Source organism: Orbicella faveolata, unplaced genomic scaffold (assembly GCF_042242905.1).
Source record: "Orbicella faveolata isolate gen_17 unplaced genomic scaffold, um_ofav_v1 contig_47, whole genome shotgun sequence".
NCBI classification, from domain to species: Eukaryota; Metazoa; Cnidaria; class Anthozoa; order Scleractinia; family Merulinidae; genus Orbicella; species Orbicella faveolata.
This window is the reverse complement of record NW_028301577.1, coordinates 1,005,328-1,027,843: the sequence shown is the minus strand read 5'-3', so window position 1 is coordinate 1,027,843 and position 22,516 is coordinate 1,005,328. Positions and strand designations below refer to the sequence as shown.

General features: G+C 38.5%; 2 protein-coding genes across 2 annotated transcripts; both read left to right on the top strand.

Annotated features, from left to right (window-relative positions):
- The first annotated feature begins 302 nt into the window (after nt 1–302).
- LOC149096726 (uncharacterized) lies at nt 303–1,268 on the top strand. Its single transcript, XM_089279428.1, has one exon. The coding sequence runs from the start codon at nt 423–425 to the stop codon at nt 960–962; it is 540 nt and encodes a 179-aa protein (XP_089135554.1). The 5' UTR covers nt 303–422; the 3' UTR covers nt 963–1,268.
- Nucleotides 1,269–4,567: 3,299 nt separating this feature from the next.
- On the top strand, nt 4,568–14,708 carry LOC110046411 (transport and Golgi organization 2 homolog). Its single transcript, XM_089279427.1, has 5 exons — nt 4,568–4,730; nt 7,626–7,806; nt 8,254–8,713; nt 10,400–10,522; nt 13,337–14,708. Exons 2-5 carry the CDS (start codon nt 7,665–7,667, stop codon nt 13,563–13,565), a joined length of 954 nt encoding a protein of 317 aa, XP_089135553.1. The 5' UTR covers nt 4,568–4,730; nt 7,626–7,664; the 3' UTR covers nt 13,566–14,708.
- The last annotated feature ends 7,808 nt before the right edge of the window (nt 14,709–22,516 follow it).

Sequence of the window (22,516 nt, the reverse complement as noted above, 5' to 3'; positions counted from 1 at the left end):
TTAAGTCCTGTCAGTTTTCCTGGTAAGTGGTTTGTTGTTGATGGAATGATATGCGCATGTTTGCACGTGGCGGGAAAGATAAAAATGGCGTCCAATTAGCAGACTATGATCATCGAAATCAAGTATATTAACGCAAAAAATGCTGTAATACACACAGAAAATTGTAAACTTTTCTTAAACTTAAGCTGCAGCCCGAGAATTACAAAAGATGATTATGGAAAAGTGTGGAGTTGAGGATTCTGCTGCAAAGAGGGGGTTTGCAGACCATGTGGACCACATTGAACATGTTAGTTCTTTGGCACTCTCAGGGGATGAACTTGCTGTTTGTGCGGATGGTGTTCTTCATGTCTCTTTTCCATCACAGGGTGTAACAAGAATCATTAGAGGGAGTGACTGCCTACCCATATCATCACGAGCAGTGAATGTTGCTTGGTTTGGTAAAGATATTTTGTTCTGCGAAGAGCACCCGGGAAGAGCACTCCGTTGAGCTCTTTAAATCTGGGGCTGTTGCTGTGATTGCAGGACACAGTAAAGGTGATAGTGATGGTTCACAATCATACTTGAAACTGTGTCAACCAATTGGAATCTGCGTTGAATTTGATCGTAACATTTACGTTACAGACGCGGTCAAACTAATCAACAGACCGTTGACAGGGATTGCAGACTTCCTTGGAAAGTCACAAGTCCTGGTGAAGGCTTTTAACATTCATTTCAGAAAAAGCACAGTTAGAGAACCACAGAAGTCGGTTAATGAAGCGATTGCTATGGTGGATGAGGTGCTGGAGTACGTGAAGTATTGCTCACGGAAGGCGAGAGAGCTACAGTCCTTGGCAAAAGAAACCACTGATGTGCCAGAGGGTACTTTATCTAACAAGTCATTGGAACTGATGGCACAATCGCTTTGCAAGGTAGAGAACAACATCAAAGATCTGTCTTCATATCCAGATTTCGAAGGGAACTAGAATTTATAATCACTCCTGACGTTAAATGTTGAGAACCAACATGCAGTCACTCATTTTAAGAAGGAAATATTTACTCTCTACGAATACGCACAGATTTTTGGTTCATCAGTAGAAGAAGGAGTAAATGAATTTCCACATGTAACATTTTTTCTCGTCACATTACATTTTTACATGTGCGCGGGTCATGTTTTGCACAGACACACGCGAGCGCGTGCAAGTGCCACACACCCGCGGGTACCACACACATGCGCGTGTGCCACATACATACGTCCGCGACACAGACACACAGACAGACAAACCTGATCGCTGATGTGATGTGATGCGACGTTGCGCGTTCAATAAACGCAGATTACGACGATTGCACACAAGATTTAGCGCGCCCAAATGTCTCATAGAATTATTTTCCTCGAAGTAATAGCATAGTGAAGGCTTCGGGATGTGTGTGTAGCGTGCTGTTACGGGGGAAGGGATCTTTTCGCTCAATGAATTGTGTGAGGGGAGAATTTGCCGATATTCGTAACCATGAAAAAGCCAACAGTTAACAGTTAAGTGAAAGTCCAATAACAAGGGTAACAACTTAAGCGGCCCAAAAACCTGTTATCACAATTGAACCCCTCTCCCTTTCCTCAAGTAAGGGTTAAAACAGTCTAACTGTCTTTCAAATTTGCAAATTTTGGTTATTTTCTTAACATAAGTACATCTAAAATCCAAATAAAACCTGTTTGTTACCGTGGGTGTCCGTATGTATCCGTATGTTACTCGTATGTACTAGTATGCACTCGTATGTGCTCGTATGTACTCGTATGCACTCGTATGTGCTCGTATGTTACTCGTATGTTACTCGTATGTACTCGCTTGTTACTGGTATGTATTCGTATGTCACTTGTATGTACTCGTGTGATATACATACATACATATATACATGAACTTTATGTTTTTTTTCTCGAATTTAAGAGTAGCTATTATACAAGCTAATTTTTCCGAGAAAAAAATCGCAAAAGAAATCAACATAATATACAGTAACATACAAACTACAATTATGTACAATATTTACAATTAACGGCTAAAATGAAATAAATCTGTATACTGAACATTTTAAAATACTATATTAGGCAGAAATTTAATTTACAAAATTGTGGGATGTTTTAGTCACGATCACGGACGACCAATGCTCCCATTTGATAGGCTTATTCACTCAGGTCTAATTTTAGCGCGTTGCCACAAAATTCTGGAGAGCGACGGGTGTAATTTTCTGTTTCATTTTAGAAGTAAGCAATACCTTTTGAACTAAATGAATGATAGCTTCAGGAGAATAGTTTAGAAAGATAATTGAATTTTTTTATTTCAACTTCATATTTTTTTTACTTCCACTTGTGAAGGCGTATCGTATGAATTCGAGCTGTTTACTCACGTTTATAAAATGCTTTCTCTAGTACTTTTGATGCCTGAAAAGAAAGTGGAGTGTCTTTGCTCCTTCATGGATTAACGCGGTTGAGAAATAAGTTTGGAAACTAAAACTCGTGAAATATCCAGATACAAGCACACGGCGAAGATAATATATTATATCTACAATAATATGGTTATTCTTCAGCCAGTTATCTAAAAGAGATTCCATGGTGAGCATTGGCTGCTGTTGTACTCTTGCAGCTAAAATTCAGTCGGTCTTTTACGCACGCAATATTTGTCTTTATTGCATTCAGCCACGAGTCTTCCTTCTCCTTTCTAACTTCGATATTCAGGCGAAATCTCACTTTGCCATTTTTCAAGTTCTCTTTGTTTTCTTTGTAGTACTTTTTGTTTCCAGTTTCTTGAATTGAATATAGAACAGTTTGAGGGATTGTTCAATTTGCATTTTGTTTACACAATCATAACGCTCATAAATCTGAATATAAGTGTTATTTTCACTGTATTTTAATTATTTTCCTTAAATTATTCTATGTAAACGACTCCGTTGTTTTAACGAAAAAAATGCTATTTCTCCACGACTGCTACTGTTGTGCGATCGTTATGTCGGCCTTCTATCATTACACAAAACAGCCAACAAAGTGCTTCAAAGGTGGCGTATCCTTGCCTTTTATAGGCTCGCTCCGTGTTTGATAGCCTGTCTTTTTGCTTCTTTGATGTTTACCGGCCTTTCTAACCATTTCCCTCTAATAACTATGCTCTGGGTAATGAGGGCTGCAAAGACTTCAATAATAGCTCACAAGAATTATCATTCACTTAACCATAGTTAATCGACGGAATTGGTTAAGAAACTTGGTAAAGTTCTTTGTTGTATGTTTTTGTTTGCTATTTTTGGGGATGACCCTGCACAAAACTTTGCAAAATGCAAAAGGTGGTTATGTGTGATCATACAACTAACCAATAGAAGCATTGCGATTATTTAATCATGCATAGTCAATGAGCATAAAACAAGAGATGTGCAGGGTCAAGGGCCTCAAAAATAAATCTTAGTCTGTTTGTTTGCTTCTTTGATATTTACCATCCTTCCTAACCATAAGCATAAGCATAGGAAGAAAGCTTATGCTTATGTCGTAGCGCTCCTCACTAGCGCATAAGCTTCTTATGCTTGTGTTTGTGCTTATGCTTGCGTCGCAAGTGAGGACCGGCCTTTAAAGAAAGGCGGCAAAACACACATACCGTATGAAATCACTAAATTAAATACAATTAAGTTACAATTTAATAATTGCTCTTTCTAGCCGTTTTCGAAGCAGAGACCAATACAAAGAAGGATGATTCTAAATTTGGTGTACTCCAGCTGGTCAAACCAGTCTTCTTCAGGTACAATTTGCGGTATTTACGTATACCGAAAATATGTATTTCCGGTACTCCGTATTTTCTCCCGTATTCTTAGGCTCGATTTCCGCCGCTCTCTCGTGTCCGGTCTACGTTCCTCCCCGAGAAGAGACGGCTGGACGCGTGAGCGGCAAAGCATGTCTGTGACGTAACTTCATAATGTTTTCTTGCGGCGCTTGAGGTGGCCGGAAATATCATCTGATGACAATCATAGGTTGGCCCACATGACGCCTACGGCTCGTAAAATTTGTGGCGTTTTCGCCACTTCTTTTAACTTTGGCCCTTCAACCTATTTTGTTTCACATTATTGTTGCGGAAGGGCATTACATGCTGTATTCTATAGAAGAGTTTTGTTTTGTTTTGTTTTTTTTTTTTGCTAGTTCGGTTTGCTTTGGCTGATTTAAAAATCTAATTTTGTCTGGCTTCGCCGGAGACTGGTGTTGTTTCTCTTCAAGAAGACTAAGGTACACATCAATTTGACTGAGTATTTTGTTTCTTGAAATCGATGTTTGCGTTTATCCCTCCCTTTGTTTACTTTGCTCGTTATCTCATATTCTGGCACCACATGATTCAAATATAGATTCTAACGTATAAGTCTGTTGACTATTTTGCGTGTTGTATGTGCCACTATGGTTTAGATCAGGCAAGATTTCATCAGTTGACGGTATTTGGTTTAATATCCCACTAATGCGATCGCACTTCATATCGCACAACTCCTTTGCTACTGCGAGAAAGCTAATTTATGCAGCCTGCTCGATTCAGGCAGGCAGATTTCTTATTGAAATCAACAATGCCAAGTCCAATAGTCCAGCCGTGAGTTCGGGGGAGGAGCGCGGGCTCTTTTCCCGAACAGCGGCTGGTAATCGAGCCTACCGTATTCTCGACGTATTCCGTATTTTCTCCCGTATTCTCGACGTATTCCGTATTTTCTCGACTGGTCCGTGGATAAAGTCAGGAATAACATCGTTTTAGGTGAGTGTTTGGAAATGTTTGAAGGCGAGAAAAAGGGTATATAATATAAGGAAACCGTGCGTTCAAAATAGATCACCATCTGGCCTCATTGAAGGCCCTAATTCTCGGCACCTAACTTGGTCCTAACTCAGGTTCCTATCTTGGTTCAGTCCCAGGTCGGTTTCCATATGGAAAGCTAGGTATCCTCGACAACTCCAAACGCTAAAAACAAAACTAAGCTTTACTAAGTTAGGGCAGATTTAAGCTTCTGTGATACGAATAATAGGATCGGTATATCGTCAACATTTTATCGTCAACGGTTAGTTTTTTCCGGTTTCTACGCCTAACGGCTAAATTTTTGGCTGTTTTGCGGCTAACGGTTAACCCCATAGACACCCTCATGTCATAACTGTTTACGTACAGTGTACATGCAATGAAAGATAACCCGCCTAAAAGGGTACCCCAGGGAAAGCAGACAGGGTAGCTCGATTAGTACTCTGTCTTCAAAGTAAACACGTCAACTGGTTTTGTAAAGAAATATGAAAATTGACAGCCCCTAACCCCTCGAGCATTTTCGGACACTTGACGATCCGGTTTGGCTGTACCGTCTCGAACATATTATTTTCAGATCCTGTGTTCTATTCCCCTCCTGCTCCTTATTTTTCATTTCGTTCCGCAGCCTCTGCTCTGATAGTCGCTGTACGTAATTACGGCAAATAAGGCGTCACGTACAACTTTTAGACTGCCTAAATATCAATGGAGCAGTTTTCAACTGAGTGTCGAAAGGTCTCGAAAGTAATCAGGCAATTACTTTGGTTTTGGTTTTACCACGGTTTGAGATTGGCTGAGAAGTTTAATTGCTAAGTAATTGGTTTGGTTTTGGTTTAACGACACTCAATTGAAAACCGCTTTATATATGGCAGTCGGTGACCTTATAACATTAAGGACCAAAAGTTATTACGTTTAGGACCTTGACAACATTTAGGGAAATTTACTACATTTGAGACCCCAGCACCGTCCACGTTATTTATTTATTTACTTACACTTTTACACTTAAATTATTGATTACAATCCTTTTAAACAAACAGCTATATAAAAAATAAGCATGCCCGCAGGAAGCAAAGGATAATCTAAGCGGGCATGCTTTAGCAATTACAGATTATCAAAAATATAAAGACTACATTAATTATGAAAATAAAGAGGGGAAAAAGACAATGATAAAATAGAAAAACAAATCAGGAAACCATTACATTGACCCATATTAATTATTATTTATTAGGGAACGGAACAGTTTAATTTTAGGATTTACCAGCCATTTACATTTAGTAAGATATCGGAGAAATCTAGAAAAGAATCCTGTAAACAAGACGGATTCTTGTTGATTAAAATCCCAAGATATTTAACATACTCTATGCTCTAGCGCAATGTTCTTATTGTACTCTATATCAAGTATCACGAGTTTAGGCAGTTTCGTTTGAACTGGACAAAACAGGACAAAATTAGTTTTTTTGATATTCAGTGTCAATTTAGTAGCGATCAGCCAGTCGAAGAGTTTGTTTAGTTCTTGATTCACGGTAATTTACAACGATTTGAGATTTTTATCAGCATAAAGGATATTTGTATCATAAGCGAAAAGGTAAAAAACTAAGCTAATATGCTTAATCAATTATTCATTGTGTTAACCCTCAACGAACTATTTGTGACAGTCAATTTTAATCATCTTAAACTTGATAATGCTGTCTGACGACTCCGAAACGTTGTTGCATTTTATCGCTTATTTTTACATGCTTATGTATTACCAAACCTTTGCTTATAAAGAATAATTATAGCAGCCTTACTAATGTGTCACTTACTTGAGGTGAGGGGAAATCCTCTACTTATACAGGACACCTACCTGAAAAAAAGGTCTATTTACAAATTTCATAAAATACTTAACAGTAGAAAAGATAATAAAGGCATTTAAAACCTAAGACGATCGCCAAATTTATGAACTAGTTGTTTTCACGAGCGGTTTCTCAGGTCGCTTAGCGAGTGAAAACCGGAAATCACGTGAAAACAGTTACTTTTCCAACTCGATTAAGCGACAGTATCATGAGTTGCGCATGTGCGAGCTTTCGATCAAGAGTTTTCAATTTTAATTCCGTAACTTTTGGCTAATACTCGCTTAGATATGTGGGTCCAAAATTATGGAACAGGTTCCCCAGCGAATAAACTAGTCATATGTTACTGAAGAACCAAACTAACCATTACAATTAACGCAATTCTGACTTCGCTTTACCCAATTTTAATTCTGCAACTTTTGGCTAACACTCGCTTACTAGACCTTACTAGATATCTCTGTCCAAAATTATGGAACAGGCTCCCCAGCGAATGAAGGCGGACTACCTGTACATTAACACTTTCAAAGCGAAAATACATATGATCAATCTGAAATTTCTACTGGATGAAGAATGCCGTTGTTTGTTTACAAAAAAAACGTCCAGTGAAAACATTTACTTAGTGTAGTTAGATTGGTTTATCCTTTGCTAACAGTGATAACCGTCACCGTGCACTAATTGAACGTCCAAATTTTATTCTTGATCCACAGAAGGAAACAATTATTATTAGTAACAATATTTTTGTGGATTACTTTACTTTTCCTTTGATCGTTTGTTAACAGGAGTTAAATAAAAAATTCTTCATTTTGTGAATGCACATTTACTTAGTGTAGTTAGATTGGTTTATCCTTTGCTAACAGTGATAACCGTCACCGTGCACTAATTGAACGTCCAAATTTTATTCTTGATCCACAGAAGGAAACAATTATTATTAGTAACAATATTTTTGTGAATTACTTTACTTTTCCTTTGATCGTTTGTTAACAGGAGTTAAATAAAAAATTCTTCATTTTGTGAATGCACATCTTTATATTCACAGATAAGTTACAACACAATATTGCTAAGCAAAGCCCTTAAGATGTGCATCTTGTTCCTCTACTTCTGTGACAAACCAAGCCCTGATGGATACCGTCTTATTATGGCAGTAAATAGGGATGAATTTTATTTCAGACCAACAGCAGATGCTAACTTTTGGGAGAAAATTCCCAACATACTCGCAGGTAAAATTCCTTAATGCATAATACGCGTTTATGGTTTTATATTAAATTCATAAAATGGTACGAGTCCACTCCATTTTAGCTGATTTATTATTATCATGATTTTGGACCTTGCTTACCTCAAACTCTCACTCTCTAGAACTCAAATCATGTGATGTACTTATTTAGTTATCTAGTATCAACTACCTTAAGCCCCCTAAGAGTTGAAGAAAGTGGAGTTCAAATTGTATCAGTCCAATTTGTTGATGCATATGGTTTTGTATTTGTGCACAAAAAGCGCCTATGACTGAGCAGAAAGAGAGAAATCTCTGCCTTTGAAACTATCACCCCATACCTACACTAGGAAAAACACACAGTCCAATTTGAATTTCTGAAGAGGCAGCAGTGCTATATGATTTGCAAACCGAGCTTTTAACAAAATTGAGTTGATGTGAGAATTCCTTTTGATAGGAATGGATCTAAAGCAAGGAAAGGAAGGTGGAACATGGCTAGGAATGACCACTAGTGGAAAATTTGCAGCCATCACTTTCTACAGACAAGCACCTAAGTTCATAGACCCTAATGCAATAGGAAGAGGACATCTGGTGCCAGGCTTTCTTAAAGGAGATGATGATGTTGAAAGATACCTTGAGTCTGTTAGCAGCCAATCTGACAAGTACAATGGATTTAATCTCTTGGTGGAAAATTTACTACAAACTGGTGAGACCAAGGTTGGATGGTATTGCAACATTGAAGATAAACAAGTCACCTTGTTGAAGCCTGGAATACATGTCTTATCAAATAAAGTGTTGAATTGTTCTTGGCCCAAGATGGCTTATGGAAGGGAACGATTTGCTGAAATATTAGAGGCAACCTCCACCAAACAAGAACTTGTTGACAAGCTTATGGGCTTGCTGAATTTACGGCAAAGGTTGGTATCTTCAAACTCACTTCATTTTTCCTACTTATAGCTCTGTTAGGTAAGAAGAAGCCAAGTAGAATTCAAGTTTGTGACACAGTTAGATGCGCATAAAGTTGTGTACAAATTTGATAGCCTGCCTACCTTTTGGCACTTTGCTCCCGGTAATATTCGTAGATGATTATGATGGTGATGATTTGCCCCTTAGCTCTAGCTGGATAGAGCAAAGGCCATTTACCAGTTCAGTTCTCCATCGGCTTCTGTCCTGGGCAAACCTTCCTAGCGTGTTCCAGGTCTGGCCTCACTTCCTCATTTCAGACTCCACACCCCTTCTCCAGGAGTTCCTTGGGCGACCCCTCTTCCCCTTTCCCTGAGGGTTCTAGCATACCGCCTGCCGGATGATGCTGTTAGCCGGTTTCCTTACTCAGTCCGAGAATTGATAACTTGTACCTCTTCATCTCATTTGCTATGATGGTAGCACGACCTGGTTGGAACATAGTTCTCACGTTCCATGTACCTAAAAGGGATGTTGACTTTGGAGAGAGAAGAGTTATCGGCTGTATAGGAGGATCCTGATGGCTTGCCCTACGCTGCGTCATATGCTGTCTGTGTGACAAGCCCCTCCTCCCCAAGTCGATGGTGTGTGTGAAATTGATTAATGTTTCCGTAATCCGTTGAATCCACTGCACGGGAGAGTAGCCTATGCAGCTTCACCAGAGCCCTGTTAGCCAGCATTACCTGTTTCCACCTCTCACGACGAGGACGTAGGGTTGGACTTTGACAGGCAAAATATTCTTAGATGGATGGGATACCTAAATTGTAATTCGAAAATGTCCAGCTAAACGGAAGACAAATTTTATGCTTGATGACTTTGATGCTAAACTTCCCGAATGTTACAGAAACGAAATAAAGTTGACCCATTCGCGCCGTTTTTATTTTTTGTTTTTCACTTGAACGAGGTGTAATTTTTTGAGTTTGACGCAATTGGGCCGAGTAATTGTCAGCAAAAATCAAAGAAGTCGTGGCCACGATAAAAAATATCAATTTTTCTTAAATTTGGTCAGTTTGTAGACCTAGGTGACTATCCTATGAAGGTTAGTTTTTGGAAATCTTCAATATAAGGCAGAAATCCGTGAAAAACGGTCATTGTACCGAAAACTTAGATTTCGTCTCGCGAGAATACGGAATCAGTTTACAGACTTTTTGGCTTCTCGCTACACACACGTTGGAATCGCTGTGAATCGTTCTCAACTTTAGTTACATGAACTGGTTTTTCATCAGTCAAGATGTGTTATTATATTTTAATCTCCAGTTCATCATGAACAAATTGAGGCTATTGGATACACATTCTCCATTGCAGTAAAACGTTTTATTGATGATCCCAATCTAGCAAGTTAAAAAGCGAACCGGTCGTGCATCAATCTTTTGAAGGTCCCATCAACGCCGGAGAAATCTGAAAACGCAGCTTTTTTTCTACGGTTAAACTTACCGTCCACACTTATCCGTCACGAAAACGGAGCTTTTCGAAAGCGCTTTTCAAACCGGAGTAATTTAAAAAAATGGAGCTTTTCGAAAATGACGTTACGATAATCATGTGATTTCCCTACCCCAAATCAGTTTTGATTTAACAAATCAGTTTTAATCTTTAGTGCTTGCACTTTCATATTTACAGGCTAATTTTGCTGCTTTTGTTTTCAGACAATTCAGTTGTGGTGACGAGAAAAGTTTCTTTGGATCCCAAGATGAAGGTTGTAACATGAATTTGATCCGTGCAAGCCAAGCAATTTTTGTCAACTTTAAGGAAGTGAGATATGGAACAAGGTAGATATCAGGAAAATTTGCTCCCTAATGGTCAAGAGCCTAGGACACTTCTGCAGACAACCATTGCCCGGTGTCACAGTGATTTGGGTATCCCCGTGTTTTGTGTACCCCCGTGCCCAAATCCCTAGTGTTTTGGGTATCCCCACTTAGGATAACCAAAACACTGAAAGCGTTAAATACCACAGACTGAGGCTAGTGAAATTCTGCTCAAAAACCATCTATCTTCTTACGAAGCTTTGCCTCAATAAATGAAAGCTTATTAATCTTGACATAGACACATAACGTCACTAAAAATAATCGCACTTTATAACAGATTGTCTGATCCGAGTCCGCAGTTATAACGAGATACAAAACTGGATTCACACGCCAAAGTTCCTTGTACGAACATGTGCTTGGTGCCTATCGATAACCCTTGAAATGCACGTTATTTTAAACAAGAAAGGCACATTCTAAACCTCGGATAGTTCGATAGTTATTCAATATGCAAGTGAACACACTGAGATACGGCCGTCACACAATATGCACACTGGTCTCAAGCTGTGACTGACCGCTGTGGACGTTGCCTGTCTGAAATAAACTTTGTCTTATACTTGTTTATTTATCGCTCTTTCTTTAACCACCCCTCCTATTAATTCCCTTTTCAATATGCTTGCTTGTTATCGTCTCCTTAATTCAGGTAGCCAAATCGACAAACAGGCAAACCAAACTTACAAAGAGGAAAGTCATTCCAATGAGGAAAGAAGTAGATCGAAATGCTGAAATGTAAGGGATACCCAAATCCCTAGTGATATGGGTATCCCCTTCTGGAGTGTTTTTTTGCTATGGTTTCTTGAATTCAGGGTAACCAAATCGACCGAAGATAAAAAAAGGAAAGCAAACTTACAAAGACGAAAGTCATTCCAATGAGGTAAGGACTAGAAATGCGAAAAGTAAAGGATACCCAAATCCCCAGTGATATGGGTATCCCCTTCCAGAGTGTTTGTTATCGTTTCTTTAATTCAGGGTAACCAAATCAACCGAAGATAAAAAAGCAAAGCAAACTTACAAAGACGAAAGTCATTCCAATGAGGAAAGGTCTAGAAATGCTATAATGTAAGGGATACCCAAATCAGTGATATGTGTATCCCTTACATTTTAGCATTTCTAGTCCTTTCCACATTGGAATGACTTTTGTCTTTGTAAGTTTGCTTTGCCTTTTAATCTTCGGTAGATTTGGCTACCCTGAATTAAAGAAATGCTAACAAACAAAGATACCGTTATTGGAAGGGGATACCCATATCACCAGGGATTTGGGTATCCCTTAATTTTTCGCATTTCTTGTCCTTTCCCCCCTTCAAAGCCTTTTGTCTTTGAAAGTTTGCTTTGCCTTTTAATCTTTGGTTGATTTGGCTACCCTGAATTGAAGAAATGATTGCAAGCCAACACTTTGGAAGGGGATGCCCAAATCACTAGGGATTTGGGTATCCTACTTTTAATTGTTACTCTTTGTCCAAAGATTTAAGCCTTGTCTGCTTTATTTATATTTATTTTGGATTTGTTTCTGAAGCAAAAAAACTCCTCTAATGACATAGAGAACTGTTCGCCGGCAAAATCTAATAGGAGAGATGGTCAAGGAAAGAGCGATAAATAAGAAGGTCTAAGACAAAGTTTATTTCAGACAGGCAACATACACAGAGGTCAGTCACAGCTTGAGACCAGTGTGCATATTGCGTGATGGCCGTATCTCTGTGTGTTCACTCGCGTATTGATTAAATTAAGTTGCCGAACTCTCCCAGGTTTAGAATGTGCCTTTCTTGTTTAAAATAACGTGCTTTTAAAGGGTTATCGACAGGCACCAAGGGCATGTTCATACAAGGATTTTTGGCGCGTGAATCCGGTTTTGTATGTCGTTGTAACTGCGGACTCGGATCAGACAGTCTGTTATGAATTGCGACTGTTTTCAGCGATGTATCGTCTTTATATCAAGCAAAATAGTGCTTTAATTTATTGAAACAAAGCTTCGCAAGAAGACAGTTGGGTTTTGAGCAGACTTATGGATGATTTCATTTTCATTTTTAAGCTTTCAGTGTTTTGGTTATCCCCAGTGGGGATACCCAAAACACTAGGGATTTGGGTACGGGGGTACCCAAAACTTGGGGATACCCAAATCACTGTGACACCGGAACCATTGTACATGCACAACTTTCAGGATAAAACTTAATTATGGCTTAGCTTCCACAGATCTCCAAATGCTTCCAATTAATAACTGTCTTACTACGTTGTAGGTTTAAATTTTTCAGTAATACAAAATTCAAAGCAATATTGGGTCAATAAAGGCATTCACAAGAGACTGTGATCTAGGTCATAGTCTCTTGGTATTCATCATTATTTGGGGGTAAATGCTTTACCCTCTGAAAAGAAAAACTATTGTTCTTAAAGTTACCCGTGCTAATACACATTGACATTTGAAAGCAGTTCATTTTTGTGTGAGATGTAACAAAGTTTTTTTTCAGATTCATAGGAACTAGCGGTCAGTTTTTCTTTATTTTTAGTCAGAGATGCAAAGATTTACCTTAGTGACAGTGCAAGATCAATTGTTATGTTATAGTACAGTTGTGACAAACAGCACTGTGGAAACCATGCCTGGTTGTTCTTCCATGATCTAAGTTAATAGTTACAAACATTGCGTTGACATTGAGTTACTCCTTGTGGAAACTGTTATTGAAAAGGGTACAGTCATTGTAGGAATTGGAATGCCAATAGTCAATAGTTGTCAATAGTCCTGGCTAAGCTTGTCTATTCCAGTCATATTACCCATTCTAACTTTTTTCTCAGAACAAACACAGTGGTGTTAGTTGATGGCAGTGGTCATGCTACTTATGTAGAGAGGACCATGGAGGAGGGTGCTACCGACCCAGATGAAGCCCAGTGGAGACTGAACACATATGAGTTTGACATCATTCAGGAGACTGAGGACTGTTCAGGTCACAAATCACCCGTGAATCTTGTAAATAATGGGAACAAAAATGGTGAAAGTGAAAGAACACGTGTACAGCCAGCTTAAAATAACTTAAGTTCTACCTTTGAGTAGCTAACTATCAAAAGCTTTTAAAAACTGAATTACAGACAATAGCAGGGACTATGGAGGGAGAAGAACCACTCTTTTGCTTAGGGGCAGTGGCCCCTAAAGCTTGCTTGCCTTGGCCAGATTTGCTTGCCCTACCACTTTATAATGTATGCGTCTAGTTGTGAAAGACGTAATGCTAATGCCACGTATTATTTCCAAACAAAGCTAAACATTGCAGATTATTATTCCGGCTGAGTTTGTGCTATAATATGCTGACTAGAGCCAATAGACTAACTTTTTGTGTGTTTAGAACAGCTACATATATTTCCAGATCTGTTAAGGAGGCTCGCGCCATTGTTCCTGTGCAGACTGCAGAGGGCACCCACACATCCGTTTAGAAGATAAATTTAACAAATTAACGCCAGTTTTTCATGCGTCTGTCCTGTCAAAGTAGCTGTGGATCCACAGACTACTTTGACGATGTTAAGACGAAATTTCAGTAACAGGACAGACGCATGAAATTTGTTTTCTTCATTAGCAAATTGTCAAATTGGCCGCTCTCGCCCGTTGATGCATGGCATAAATTATAAATTCATGTGTTGCCGCTTATTGACAATGAAAATTAGCCAATGAGAGCGCGAGAATTTCTGCTTTTATCGTAAAAAGAGGATTAACCTTAGCAGTTTTTAAATGCGCGGTCTCCAGTGCGAGGTCTAGAACCGAAAATTATGGAAGTCGCTCAGAGCAAAATGGAAGCAAGCAAGTTAACAACACAAACTTCGGTTTTTTTGATAGTTAAGCTGACGTATATGCCGTTGCCATGGCAACATGAATAAATATAAACAGGCTTTTAAAATCGGTTTTGTTTATTTGCAGAAAATCTAGTCAGTAGATTTTCTTTATAATTTGCATGCAGGGGCGGGGCAGAAGACTCCTGAAATTTTCGTATAGGCATCATCCAACAAAAAATGACGTCACATCCGGTTTAAACTGCGCTTCGCGGCTCGCTTCACAAAGCGAGAAAATGGCGTTTCGATTACTCATGATTTCCCTCTATTTGTAAACCATCAGTTTCGTTTCATTTTATATTGAGTATGGAAGGATGTTGCAGACACATTACTTCGACTTTTGAAGCAAAAATTTCGGGAAAAGAGAAAAGTTTATTATTGTTTTGAAGCAAAATAACGGAGAGCCTTCCGTCATCGTCGGGCGAATTTTACACATTTGCAAAACTGGTGTTGTTCCGACTTTTGGTTCTTGTTGTTCGTGATTTAGTGATAACAATAAGTGCAATAGCCTATAATGTTAACAACAACCTGGATGAAGTATTGGTGGCCATAGTTTGCACTGTGTACTACGGGAACATAATTAACAGAAGCCGTTTAGCTCCGAAAGTCGCTGTCACCAGAGCTTTTGTTGCTCTTGGCTCACGTGTATTGGTAGAAGAGACAAGCTGGATCGCATGCTGAAGGTCAGTATCCCACATTGCTACATCTCTCGTCGAAGATTGTTGTTTTCAGTAAGATACAGTACATATGTATCAGTAGTTTGGGGTCATCAGTCTCTTTCTCTTTGGTGAGTGCTTTTAAAACGCCCAGTAAAAACTTGATTCACGGCATGGAGACTTACGCCTCGCTGGATCGAAATTCGAGCAAGATTTTTAAGTTCTAGTCCTCTTTAAAAGTAATTAAATCAATTATTCAAATCCAAGCCATCAGAGGGAATCTGCCATTGAAGCTGCCCTAAGTTAAGGTCCTGTTTATGGACCTTCCCCTTTGAAAATCGTGGGGGTGTTCTTTGAGGCAACACAGGTCCCATTTGTATGGTCTCGGGTACCCGGGATAACCCTCCCCCTGAGGCAACTTTATCAAGTGTTTGTATGAGAAAATGTAGCCCATGTAGGCCGAGTAAAAGTTGACCCTGCATGATTATTCGTAACTCTTATTGAATAATCAAATGTGCAACTACCCCTATTTGTTTAAGTTTCCCTCAGTCAATTAATCACAGTGGGTTTTGCTGAGTTACTTTTCTCTTCTTTGATACAAATTGCTGCTTTAAATCTTAAATCTAGGCATTGTGGGACACTCACCATGTCGAGAGTTGTTCCAGTTAGGCGAGCCAAAGTGTTTATGTATACTCAAAGAAAAGTTGTTGGTTACTTTACCTGCCAAGGCGAGTCATCTTGCCCACCTGAATTGTCTTGCCCTCAAGTCTGGTTCGTGATCCTAATGTAAATGGTTGGTTGAATTTTGCAAAGAAATAAGTGAAAAGTTAGCTCCACCAGGGTAACTTGGGGAAAGGGTTGTCTCTGGCACACAAGAGCCATTCTATTTTATTTCCATTTTCCCTCTTCCTCTTCCAACTGATTATGCAAAATAAACTGTCCAAAATCTTTATGGGTACTGGTGTTAGAGAGTGTCATCTTTATCACTACTGTGGAATGTACCTTACCTGACAGTCACCCCCGTTAACACAGCCACCTCATTATTATGGCCACTCTATTCTGGCTAAAACAAAACTAGCTCAGTCGGTCATTTTCTTATTTATTAATTATACAGTCAGATTTTTGTGGCCTGTTGGTGACCAGATTTACAGAATTCTGGTACATTGTAGGAGTAATTTATGCAATTTACAGTAAGCAACAGGCATCATTTTGATAGTGAAGTCCCATGCATACATGTAACTCTTGATTATTTTGAGATTTTATCTTTATTATGTTATCAAGGCAGTAATATTTTGATTCCTGCTCCAGCGGGAGGTGGGGGGAACTCTCCTCTATATGCTATATATAGCTATGTGCAGCCCCAAAGGGTATGGTTATTCAGCCATTTTGGTCATAAATACTCTAGGGTAAGGTTTTTGCCCTCTAGTCTTTAATTTTGTATGTTTTTTTAGAATAAGCTACCTCAATTTTCATCATTATCGATAAGACCATCAACAAAAGTCCTTCAAAACTTATGTTCAGGGCAACTGTAGCAGTCACAACAGTCCTAAATGGGGTAGGGAAAATCGCAGATTATGGTCATAAATAGGTTAAGGGTTTAACTTTTGTGAAGAGGGCCGCACTGAACCCCACTCAGTTTTTCTGGGATGTACCAAACACATTTTCTTAGCAGTTACTACAGTCTTGCTTTAGTAAATCAAAATAGTACTTGCTGCCGGGTACTTTATAAAGGTATAACCCCTCCAGAAGCCTTCACAAAGTACATGTTATATCAGGTGCTAACAATAATATTTTTTTGCGGCTGATTAAAATTTGGTATTAAATTGTACTGAACTGGTGCAGATTTAATATACATTATATTTTGTCACACTTAGTTCACTTGTTTTAAGACTACTCAGCAGCAACTAGTACCTCTTGCATGACCATGCAGTAACCATTCCAAAAAAAAAAAAAAGACATATATATATTACTATCCTGCCTGGAAGAGTGTGTAGAGAGAGCACACAGTGCAGTGCCCTACTGTATGTCTTTTGTTAGGTATAATAGTCTTAAATTTAGAAGACTCATATTGATCTTTTAGAATTCACAAAAAAGTTGATATCTTGACAACTCTCCTTTAGCTGTGTCTCTTCATAATAAATTAGCAGTTTGGTATGTTGTAGCATAGAACTTTAATTAATTAAGTTATTGTACCGGTATCACAGAGGTCATGGGTTAGAATCCAGTTCACACCTAATTTTTTTTTCAGGCTATAATTTCACCTTTGCTTAAGTTGTGTATAGTTGCAATGATCAATCATGTCTTTATAAGTTAATCAATGTATATATGTCCCACTGACTTATACTTTAACATTCTATCTTAAAGTTTGTCTATTTGTTTTATTGTGTGGTTCTAGAAAATGTCCATACCCACCCCAAGGAGATTATTGGAAATTCCAAGGATGGAGAGGGTCTCAAAAGCCAAACTTTTTAAAGAAAAGTATTAATCAAAATTGGAATTTCCATAGTGATGGGATGGGGAGATCTCTGTTTAATAAATACATAAATGATATGTACAGACCCATTATCTGATGTGAAGACTGTGCAACATATCCTGGCCAACGAGTTGCCAAGGTGTAGCATCCTTGTTGTCAATTTCAAGTACCAAATTAAAGAGGATCAGCATGTTAGATGGGAGAGGTGAATTTTTCAAAATATCATAAACTAAACATATATATATATTTTCCAGACTCAATCATGTTAGTAGTGTTAGTGTCTATTTATTTATTTATTTATTTATTTATTAATTTATTTATTAATGAATACCTGTAAAGAGATAGTCATACATTCTTGCAAATATTCTGGGAGTCTCCCACATACCATTTAGATCATCCAGTCCCCCAGGAAAGTTATGAAATTTATTGTCCAAGTAAACTACTGAACCATGGGCTCCAGAAGGGACAGTGCTATTACAATGCAATTTGTAGAGTGCTACATAATATGAGCTTAACAGTTTTGTTACCATGGCAACAGACTGCATTTCAGACCTTCCCTGATATTTGCAAGAATGTATGACTATCTCTTCACAGGTATTCATTAATAAATAAATAAATAAATAAATAAATAGACACTAACACTACTAACATGATTGAGTTTGGAAAATATATATATTTTTAGTTTATGATATTTTGAAAAATTCCCCTCTCCCATCTAACATGCTGATCTTCTTTAATTTGGTACTTGAAATTGATAACAAGGATGCTACACCTTGGCAACTCGTTGGCCAGAATATATTGCACAGTCTTCACATCAGATAATGGGTCTGTACATATTATTTATGTATTTATTAAACAGAGATCTCTCCATCCCATCCCTATGGAAATTCCAATTTTGATTAATACTTTTCTTTAAAACGTTTGGCTTTTGAGACCCTCCCCATCCCTGGAATTTCCAATAATCTCCTTGGGGTGGGTATGGACATTTTCTAGAACCACACAATAAAACAAATAAACAAACTTTAAGATAAAATGTTGAAGTATAAGTCAGTGGGACATATATACATTGATCAACTTATAAAGACATGATTGATCATTGCAACGTACTATACACAACTTAAGCAAAGGTGAAATTATAGCCTGAAAAAAAAATTAGGTGTGAACTGGATTCTAACCCATGACCTCTGTGATACCGGTGTAATAACTTAATTAATTAAAGTTCTATGCTACAACATACCAAACTGCTAATTTATTATGAAGTGACACAGCTAAAGGAGAGTTGTCAAGAAATCAACTTTTTTGTGAATTCTAAGATCAATATGAGTCTTCTAAATTTAAGATTATTATACCTAACAAAAGACATACAGTAGGGCACTGCACTGTGTGCTCTCTCTACACACTCTTCCAGGCAGGATAGTAATACATATACATGTACTTTTTTTGTTTGTTTGGAATATACTGTTACTGCATGGTCATACAAGAGGTACTAGTTGCTGCTGAGTACTCTTAAAATAAGTGAACTAAGTGTGACAAAATATAATGTATATTAAATCTGCACCAGTTCAGTACAATTTAATACCAAATTTTAATCAGCCGCAAAAAAAAAAAATTGTTAGCACCAGATATTACATGTACTTTGTGAAGGCTTCTGGAGGGGTTATACTTTTATGAAGTACCTGGTAGCAAGTACTATTTTGATTTACTAAAGCAAGACTGTAGTAACTGCTAAGAAAATGTGTTTTGTACATCCCAGAAAAATTGGGTGGGGGTCAGTGCAGCCCTCTTCACAAAAGTTAAACTCTTAACCTATTTATGACCATAATCTGTGATTTTCCCTACCCCATTAATGACTGTTGCGACTGCTACAGTTGCCCTAAACATAAGTTTTGAAGGACTTTTGTTGATGGTCTTATCAATAATGATGAAAATTGAGGTAGCTTATTCTAAAAAGCATAACAAATTAAAGACTAGAGGGCAAAAACCTTACCCTAGAGTATTCATGACCAAAACGGCTGAATAACCATACCCTTTAGGGCTGCACAGCTGTATATAGCACATAGAGGAGAGTTCCCCTCCCCCCCCCCCCCCCTACCGCTGGAGCAGGAATCAAAATATTATTGCCTCGATAAAATAATAAAGATAAAATCTCAAAATAATCAAGAGTTACATATATGCAGGGGACTTCACTAACAAAATGATGCCTGTTGCTTGCTGTAAATTGTATATAAATTACTCCTACAATGTGCCAGAATTCTGTTAATCTGGTCACCAACAGGTCACAAAAATCTGACTGTATAATTAATAAATAAGAAAATGACCGACTGAGCTTTTGTTTGAGCCAGAATAGAGTGGCCATAATAACTAGGTGGCTGTGTTAATGGGGGTGGCTGTATGGTGAGGTACATTCCACAGTAGTGATAAAGATGACACTCTCAAACACCAGTACCCATAAAGAGTTTGGACAGTATATTTCGCATAATCAGTTGGAAGAGGAAGAGGGAAAATGGAAATAAGATAGAATGGCTCTTGTGTACCAGAGACAACCCTTTCCCCGAGTTACCCTGGCGGAGCTAACTTCTCACTTATTTCTTTGCAAAATTCAACCAACCGTTTACACGAGTATGACGAACCAGACTTGGGGGTGAGACAATTCAGGCGGGCAAGTTGGCTCGCCTTGGCAGCTAAAGTAACCAACAACTTTTCTTTGCGTATACATAAACACTTTGGCTCGCCTAACTGGAACAACTCTCGGCATGGCAAGTGTCACGTAATGCCTAGATTTAAGATTTAAAGCAGCAATTTGTATCAAAGAAGAGAAAATTAACTTAGCAAAACCCACGCTGATCAAATGATTGAGGGAAACTTAAACAAAGAGGGATAGCTGCACATTTGATTATTCAATAAGAGTTACGAATAATCATGCAGGGTCAACTTTTACTCGGCCTACATGGGCTACATTTTCTCATACAAACACTTGATAAAGTTGCCTCAGGGGGAGGGTTATCCCGGGTACCCGAGACCATACAAATGGGACCTGTGTTGCCTCAAAGAACACCCCCACGATTTTCAAAGGGGAAGGTCCATAAACAGGACCTTAACTTAGGGCAGCTTCAATGGCAGATTCCCTCTGATGGCTTGGATTTGAATAATTGATTTAATTACTTTTAAAGAGGACTAGAACTTAAAAATCTTGCTCGAATTTCGATCCAGCGAGGCGTAAGTCTCCATGCCGTGAATCAAGTTTTTACTGGGCGTTTTAAAAGCACTCACCAAAGAGAAAGAGACTGATGACCCCAAACTACCGATACATATGTACTGTATCTTACTGAAAACAACAATCTTCGACGAGAGATGTAGCAATGTGGGATACTGACCTTCAGCATGCGATCCAGCTTGTCTCTTCTACCAATACACGTGAGCCAAGAGCAACAAAAGCTCTGGTGACAGCGACTTTCGGAGCTAAACGGCTTCTGTTAATTATGTTCCCGTAGTACACAGTGCAAACTATGGCCACCAATACTTCATCCAGGTTGTTGTTAACATTATAGGCTATTGCACTTATTGTTATCACTAAATCACGAACAACAAGAACCAAAAGTCGGAACAACACCAGTTTTGCAAATGTGTAAAATTCGCCCGACGATGACGGAAGGCTCTCCGTTATTTTGCTTCAAAACAATAATAAACTTTTCTCTTTTCCCGAAATTTTTGCTTCAAAAGTCGAAGTAATGTGTCTGCAACATCCTTCCATACTCAATATAAAATGAAACGAAACTGATGGTTTACAAATAGAGGGAAATCATGAGTAATCGAAACGCCATTTTCTCGCTTTGTGAAGCGAGCCGCGAAGCGCAGTTTAAACCGGATGTGACGTCATTTTTTGTTGGATGATGCCTATACGAAAATTTCAGGAGTCTTCTGCCCCGCCCCTGAAGTTACGTCACAGACATGCTTTGCCGCTCACGCGTCCAGCCGTCTCCTCTCGGGGAGGAACGTAGACCGGACTCGAGAAAACGGCGGAAATCGAGCCTATGGTTCACTGGAATATCTAGAATTTCCTGTGTTAAAGTTCAACTTTTTTTTCAATACTCCAGTGACTTATTTCCTAAAGTATTTTCGTGCCAAATTTCGTGAACTTCTAATGAGTGGTTCTTCAAGAAAGCTCGTTTTTACATATTTCATAATCCAATTTTTTAAATTTTGTTTTAGCAATTAATTCTGTTTGTAAATTATTTGTAATGGAATCTCGCATTAGCTTTCAATATGTATCTTATTTTAGGGAGTTTTTTTACATAGGGTCCACCTCCTTAAATTCCCTTTCAGGGTGTCTTTTGTGTTTTATTTTTTTAACTCCTGAATAAAATCTTGTATATACGTATGTACGTACATCAGAGGTCAAGATTAGCACGAAAAAGACCAGGAAATGGCGTCACGTCTGCCATGATTAATTGATCTTTTTTTAAGACTCTATTTACTATTTACTATTTACTTTGAATGAATGGTGTCCTTCTAGTTGAAAGATCGTGAACTTATGGTAAACCACGCATCACGTGCTTGAAAAACAGAAAATCGCGCATCACGTTATGATGTCCTGTCCCACAACTGCTAATTTTGGGGCGATCCGACCGAAATTTCCGGAGTCTTTAATTTGGCAGAATGGAAAGCAACCAATAACACTGATTTCTCGATCAAGTGGTCTATTGTCACGCGAGCAAGTCCGCACAAGCGGCACTTATATGGCGGCCTTTTTTTCTCGCCCTGGCCTTAGGCTGCAAGTCCGCGCGTGTAGGTTTGAGCCGCAAGTCATTTAAAGTCGCTCAAATTTCCAGTTTGCTTGCACAAATACCGGTAGAACAGTTTAATATGTAATGATAAAACAACAGCCATTTGTGGATAGAAAAGCGATTGAAGTGTGGTTCGAGACTGATCGAGAGAACGCCTGCTTTCTTTGCGGTTTTATCTCGCGTCTGATCGGCGGCTATACACAATCGACATGTCAAAATCAAATCAAAGTGTTCACGGTTTTTTGAC